The sequence below is a fragment of the Impatiens glandulifera genome, chromosome 4, assembly GCF_907164915.1.
Source record: "Impatiens glandulifera chromosome 4, dImpGla2.1, whole genome shotgun sequence".
Classification (NCBI taxonomy): domain Eukaryota; kingdom Viridiplantae; phylum Streptophyta; class Magnoliopsida; order Ericales; family Balsaminaceae; genus Impatiens; species Impatiens glandulifera.
Genome location: NC_061865.1, coordinates 21895734 through 21902996, shown reverse-complemented (window position 1 = coordinate 21902996; position 7263 = coordinate 21895734). Strand labels below are relative to the sequence as shown.

The 7263-nt window shown below is 31.0% G+C and overlaps 1 protein-coding gene across 1 annotated transcript; it reads left to right on the top strand.

Annotated features, from left to right (window-relative positions):
* The first annotated feature begins 3155 nt into the window (after nucleotides 1-3155).
* Nucleotides 3156-7037, top strand: LOC124936458 (beta-D-xylosidase 1-like). The gene is made up of 7 exons (XM_047476959.1): nucleotides 3156-3551; nucleotides 4615-4896; nucleotides 4994-5163; nucleotides 5239-5336; nucleotides 5416-5766; nucleotides 5841-6254; nucleotides 6336-7037. The coding sequence occupies exons 1-7, from the start codon at nucleotides 3156-3158 to the stop codon at nucleotides 6950-6952; spliced, it is 2328 nt and encodes a 775-aa protein (XP_047332915.1). The 3' UTR covers nucleotides 6953-7037.
* Nucleotides 7038-7263: the final 226 nt, after the last annotated feature.

Below are 7263 nucleotides of genomic sequence, written 5' to 3'. Positions count from 1 at the left end.
GCAAAAACCGAGAGTTTTTTTAAAAAACTCTCGTAAATACCTCATTCAAACACTTAGAATTATTTTCTGTGTTTTTGGGAAGAGTCAAAACCAAGAGATATTTGATAAACTTTCGCAAATACTCTCATCCTAGCACTTAGAATTATTTTCTGTTTTTGGGGAGAGACAAAATCGAGAGATATTTGATAAACTTTCGTAAATACTCTCATCCCAACACTTATAATTATTTTTTGTTTTTTTAGGGAGATCCAAAACCGAGAGATATTTGAAAAACTTTCACAAATACCCACATTTCAGAGCCAAAATCGAGAAATATTTGAAAAACCTTCACAAGTACCCACATCCCAACACTTAGAATTATTTTAGTTTTTGGGATTGGTGGTATTACCGAAAGTTTTGAAAAAACCTTCGATGGAAAATCACATTAGCGAAGGTTTTATAGACCTCTAGGAAATTATTTTTAATAACAAAAGATTTTTTTCTGTCAAGACCTTTACCGTCGAGAATTTTATTAATTCTGTCGATAAAGGTCCCTTTTTCACCGGTGAAAAATATAGAGTTGTTTCTATTCAAGTCTCATATTCTTGTACGGCGAGACGTCTCTTTTGAATATGTTTAGAAAGAATAATCTCACAATTAATATAGTTAGTAACTTTTGGTACTCTCAATTTGCCATTTTTAAAGGTTTTAACTTAGCTTCTTTTTTTCTTTTCTTTTTGGTTAGATTAAGCCTTTACCATCATTTATACTTTGATGGTAAATGTTTAACCACTGTCTTAAACTCTGCCAAGTAATTGGCACATCCTTCTAAAATTACATTCATTTATGATTTATTCATAGTTTACACTCACATATGTTATACATATAAATCACAACTAAAAAAACTCTCATATGTCATCAACATTCAATTATTAAAAAGAAACTATAACAATTACTTTCAAATCAAACCAATATTATCCTATAAGCTAACTTATTATAAAAAAAATTCTTAACCCTTAATCATTGCATGCCAACTCTTTAATAATTCTACAAGAAATAAAGAGTATGTAACAAGAGTATTAATATTTTTTTAATGAGTCATATTAAATTCATATGATATAAAGTTGGCCAATAATAATGTTTATGTGCACAAATCTATTTATATATATATGTGGGCTAACCGTTATTGTTTTATTGAGTGTGGTGCATGTGCCAAGTACATCCATCATTATATATATCATATATGCTGACTCGTTAAATAAACCAACCACCACTGTTTTCTAATAAAGTATTTTTTGGATAATTATATATGTTTTTTATAAGTATTTATGAGTTTTTTTTTTTTTTTTTTGATTTTGTACCAATTGGATAATTAATGAAACCAGGAAGATACTCGTGCGATACACACGAATAAAAATATATTGTTAAAATGTCTAGTGTTCATCAAATTTAGTGTTCAATTTAAAATATAAAGTGTTAGTAGCCTAGTTGATTAAAAAGTTTTACTTGTTTTTGTTAGGTTACAAGTTCGAAACATACATATAGTATTTTTAATTTTATTATAAACGTTTTAAATTTATGGGCGGGTCAACCCAGAATCCGACCGAAATATCCATTTACTCTAACATATATATATCCGAATAAAGCACAGCTCTCGACCCGGCAATCCGAACACTTTCAAAATTAAGCATCATTATATATATATATATTACTTAAATTGTATTCTTTAGAGAAAATTAACACTACTTTTAATTTTACTTTAAATGTTGGGCATGACCTTTAATACTTTAACTACTACAATTATGAGTTAGTAACAAATTAATTCACTATTTGATATACTATTAAATAAGTTATTAACGAATATTTATCTTTTTTTTAAATATAAAAAATATTGATTAAAAAAGAGCTAAAATCTAAAGAATAATATAAATAGTTTTTTTTAAGAACATACCTATGACGGCCAAATGCGTGCTTGACTTACTAACCCACACATCCTGCATCAACTGGACATCTTAAAATTGGGTCTAGTTTGGAATCTACTTATATCATAAAATCTTATTTGAATTTTCATAGACATGATTTTTTTTTTTTTTTTAAATGTCAGATAAATAAATAGTTTAAGCAAATAATTAAGTACAAAACCCAAAAAACAAGAGATCAAAATAAAAATGGAAAGACATGGAATAGACCAAAAATAATGAAATTGAATTATGAGCTACCAAAGGGCCAATTGAACTTCAGAGGACCTTCTAAAATTAATGTATTCTTGTCCTTGCATTATTTTTTCATTCCTTTCTCATGGTGTTTTTTTTTGTCCATATTTAATTTTGACGAAAGTTTGTCATAATTTTATTTATTTATTATTATTATTAGAAAAATGATACGATAATGAATTTGAATGAGTGGATGACGACATAATCTAATTAGCTTAAAAAATAAATAAAAAATTGTTTCTCTTCACACTTTTTTTTCTCTCGCAATTCCCTGTCACTCCAAAGTTAACATAATCATAGTTCTAAATAAGAATTAAACTCGTGATATTTAATATCTTAATAATTATTTTTAATATTTGACCTATTTCAATTTTTGACTTAATTGACTCTTTATTCGTTTTTTTTTTTAAATAAAGGAAAGCTAGCATGACACATTCATAGCTCTGATTTCGCTTAAACTTAAAGTGTTTAGATAAAAACTCATCATGATAATTAATTAATTTATTTTTATCAATTAGATTTATCTAAAGTGTCAACTGATCTTATCTTAAAGATATCAAATGTCTTACATTTGAATTTTGGTAATACAAAAATAAAAATCAATCTAACTTATAGAGACATCAATCTAACTTATAGAGACTCATAGTTAGTTTAAGAGAACATAAACTCATGTACTCAAATTCAAGAGTTCAAGCTTACCCAAATCATTTGAAAAAAAAATCACTCTAACTGAAACCAAACAAGCCCTGATTCTATCTCATCTTCTTTTCACACATTTTTTTTTTCTGGAGGACGTGGAAACCCAATCAAGAATTGAGTTTCATGATGATCAATCGTTACCAAGCTACCCAAAAAAAAAAAAAAAAAAAAAAAAAAAAACACAAACATTGACCAATTTACCCTTTATGTCTCTCTCTCTCTATATTAACACAATTAAAACCTCATTCTTTTTACACACAAAACATGAGTACCCATTTCATATCTCTCATAATAATTCTCCTCCTCACTATCTTCTTTCTAACCGGAAATGCCCGGCCGCCTTTTGCCTGCGACCCATCGGACGGTTCCACCTCCAAATTACCCTTCTGTAGGGTATCTTTAAGTATACAAGACAGGACTAAAGACTTGATCGGACGGCTGACGTTGCAGGAGAAGATCAGACTCATTGTTAACAATGCGATCGCCGTCCCTAGATTGGGAATCAAGGGTTACGAATGGTGGTCGGAAGCCCTCCATGGAGTATCAAATACCGGTCCCGGAGTTAAGTTCGGCGGCGTATTTCCCGGCGCCACTAGTTTTCCTCAGGTCATCACAACCGCTGCCTCTTATAATGCCTCCTTATGGGAACAGATCGGACGGGTACAATATTTTCCCGCTTTAATCTATTATTATTATTAGTTTTATATTTTAATTTTAGATGAGTTAGTTAATATTGGTATTAAATTATTTTAATTTTAAAGACTTAATTAGTATATACCAATAATATGTTCATAATTTAAATTGTTTAATTGGGAGTATAAGTGTGAATTTTTGTACTTTTCAAATATCATTTATTGTAAAATTAGGTTAGTATTTTATTTATATATTATCAAAAATATTTACAATATACTAAATAAAATCAACTTTTTTTTATGTGATTCTCATAATTATTATATCTTTTTCTTTTATAGTGATATTCTAAATAGAGTTTTTTGTTTTTTAAATTTAAAAAAAAGTTAGTTTTACTCATAATCATGATGTTCTTATTAAACTTAAATCGTTAAGTGAAAATTAAATTGGTAATATTTGGTCTTTTAAGTATAATTATTATCATTTGAACTACCCTATCTAATTTAAAATGAAAGATTTTTAAATTTATATTAAATTTCATGAATTGTTTGATTGGGTATATTTTAGTTGAATTTTAAGTTGGATATGAAGTTAAACAGTATAGGATGTGTTTACTTTTTTTTTAATACTAATATTAAATAAAACAACTTTCATTTAAAAATTGGTTCATTAATATATTAACATTATATTATATGGTATAGAAATATCAATATAGTAACATAAGTAGAAATTGCTTGAAAGTTATATTATTCTTTGCAAAAAGAAAGCAATAATTTTAAACAAAGGCAAAGTTAGTATCAATGGGGGTGTGAGGACAATAATGTATGGACAAGATTTAGAGAGAGAAAATCAGAAAAAATAATAAACAATAAATGATAAATGGTCACAACTCACAAGTTGGCATGCTATTATTAGCCATCATCTTATCTTTGGACTATATTGAATCTAAAAGTAATGTTACCATCCATCTAGCCAGCTAGATTTATATGAATGTGACAAATTTAAAATTCAATTTGGGTTTCGATTATATTTTCTTTATTTTTGGTTACAAATATTTCATAATATATTTATAAAAGATAAGATAATGTAACAGGTGGTATCCGATGAAGCAAGAGCAATGTATAATGGAGGAGTGTCGGGTTTGACATATTGGAGTCCTAATGTGAATATATTTAGGGATCCGAGATGGGGAAGAGGACAAGAAACGCCTGGAGAAGATCCAGCTTTGTCGGGGAGATATGCTGCAAGTTACGTTAGAGGGTTACAAAGTATTACAAATGGGAATCGTTTGAAAGTGGCCGCTTGTTGCAAACATTTCACAGCCTATGATCTCGACAATTGGAGAGGGGTTGATCGTTTTCATTTCAATGCGGTGGTATATATCTATTTTATTTTTGTGACAATAATAAAAAAACACAAAATTGTAATAGAAAAAGTCCAAACTACATCTTACATTTTGTTTTTCAATAAAGGTGACAAAGCAAGATTTGGAGGACACTTATAATGTGCCATTTAGGGATTGTGTGATTGAAGGAAAGGTGGCTAGTGTTATGTGTTCTTATAATAAGGTTAATGGCAAGCCTACTTGTGCCGATCCTGACCTACTTCGCAACACTATCCGTGGACAATGGCATCTCGATGGGTTAGCACTTTGTTTGTTTTTTTTGTAGATCTAATTCGAGTGTTTTCCATTTTGACGATGATGTAAAATAAATAGGTATATCGTGTCGGATTGTGATTCTGTCGGAGTGTTATATGACCAACAACATTACACTAGAACACCGGAGGATGCGGCTGCTGACACAATTAAAGCGGGTGAGTAATTAAACTATTGTTAGAGCAAAAATATTTTCGATATCGAATAATGAAAACCAAACACACCCTACTTTTGCAGGCTTGGATTTGGATTGTGGTCCATTCTTAGCAATACATACCGAGGCTGCAATAAATCAAGGGAAAATGAGTGAAGCTGATGTGAATGGAGCCTTGACAAATTTGGTTGTGGTTCAAATGAGGTTAGGAATGTTTGATGGAGAACCATCCAAACAACCTTATGGGTATTTAGGCCCAAGACATGTTTGCACATCAGCCCATCAACAATTGGCCCAAGAAGCGGCCCGTCAAGGCATTGTGTTACTAGTAAACAAGGCAAAAACCCTTCCTCTTTCTATCTCGGGCCATCACACTATTGCCGTCATTGGACCCAATTCAGATGCTACCAATACCATGATAGGAAACTATGCTGGTAATGTAAAAAAAATAAAATAAAAAATTATCATAATCGCGACACATTAAGATTTGTGATTTTTTTCCCTTTAGGTGTACCATGCGCTTATACGTCGCCTTTAAAAGGAATAGGTAGATATGCCAACACTATTTATCAATCAGGATGTAACGGAGTTGCTTGCAATGATAATCAACAATTTGTAGCGGCTGAGGGAGCAACCAAACAAGCCGATGCCACGGTATTGGTAATGGGCTTGGACCAATCGATAGAGGCTGAAGCAAGAGATCGTGTTAGCCTTCTTTTGCCCGGGCACCAAGAGGAGCTTATTGCCCGGACAGCAAGGGCTTCAAAAGGTCCAGTTATTTTGATCTTAATGTCTGGTGGCCCAATTGATGTTACTTTTGCTAAAAATAACCCAAAAATCGGAGCCATCTTATGGGTCGGATATCCAGGTCAAGCTGGTGGGGCTGCAATCGCGGATATTCTCTTTGGAAAGGCAAATCCAGGTTTAAAATGTTATTCAAATATTTAAAATTTTATTTTTTATTTTTTGGGACTAAATTAATTAACATTGAATGATTTTTCAGGAGGGAAGTTGCCTAACACATGGTATCCACAAAGTTATTTGAATAATTTAAGAATGACAGAAATGGGCCTAAGAGCTGACCCAACAAGAGGATATCCAGGCCGAACCTATAGATTCTATAAGGGCCCAGTTGTCTTTCCATTTGGACATGGGCTTAGCTATACAACTTTTACACACACTTTGGCCCAAGCTCCCACTACAATTTCAATGCAAAGTTTAAGTAACATAGTGCAAGTTCAAAATTCAACAATCTTAACGTCAAATGGCTTGAGCATGTCACACATTGATTGCGACGCGCTCTCTTTTGACGTCCACATTGATGTGGAGAACACCGGTGATATGGATGGGGCGCAAACAGTTCTTGTGTATTCCACCGCACCCGCAAGTAGGAGATGGGCACCGGTGAAACAATTGGTCGGATTTGAGAAAGTTCATGTTGCGGCTAAAGGGAAACAAAGAGTTAAGGTTGAGATCGACTTATGCAAACATATGACAATTGTAGACAAATTTGGAACTAGAAGGATCTATTTAGGTGAACATAATCTTCATATAGGGGAAGAAGAAGTTATGCATAAAGTCTCAATCCAAGTAGGTTTGGGTACTAGCATTAATCCATAAATATACATACACTTTATTTATAATAATAATTGCAATATGAGGAATTGTGAAAATTTAATATATATAATAAATATGTTGTTATTATATATAAAAAAAATCACATTATTTTCTATATTGAATAATTCTATATAAATTTATCTATCCCTTATTTAGTTATTTATACAACTCACTCATCAATAATACTAATTGTATCTCGAAATAAATTGCACAATTTATTTTATACTAAACTAAAATAATAATTGATGGTTTTTCATTTCAATAATAGTCTCCTTTGTGTGAGCTCAAAAATATAAAACTTTTCACCTTCAATA

Coding starts and splice junctions, on each gene's coding strand:
- LOC124936458 (XM_047476959.1), top strand. CDS start 3,156: ATGAGTACCCATTTCATATCTCTCATAATAATTCTCCTCCTCACTATC. Junction 3,552..4,614: donor TATGGGAACAGATCGGACGG/GTACAATATTTT, acceptor ATAATGTAACAG/GTGGTATCCGATGAAGCAAG. Junction 4,897..4,993: donor GTTTTCATTTCAATGCGGTG/GTATATATCTAT, acceptor TTTTCAATAAAG/GTGACAAAGCAAGATTTGGA.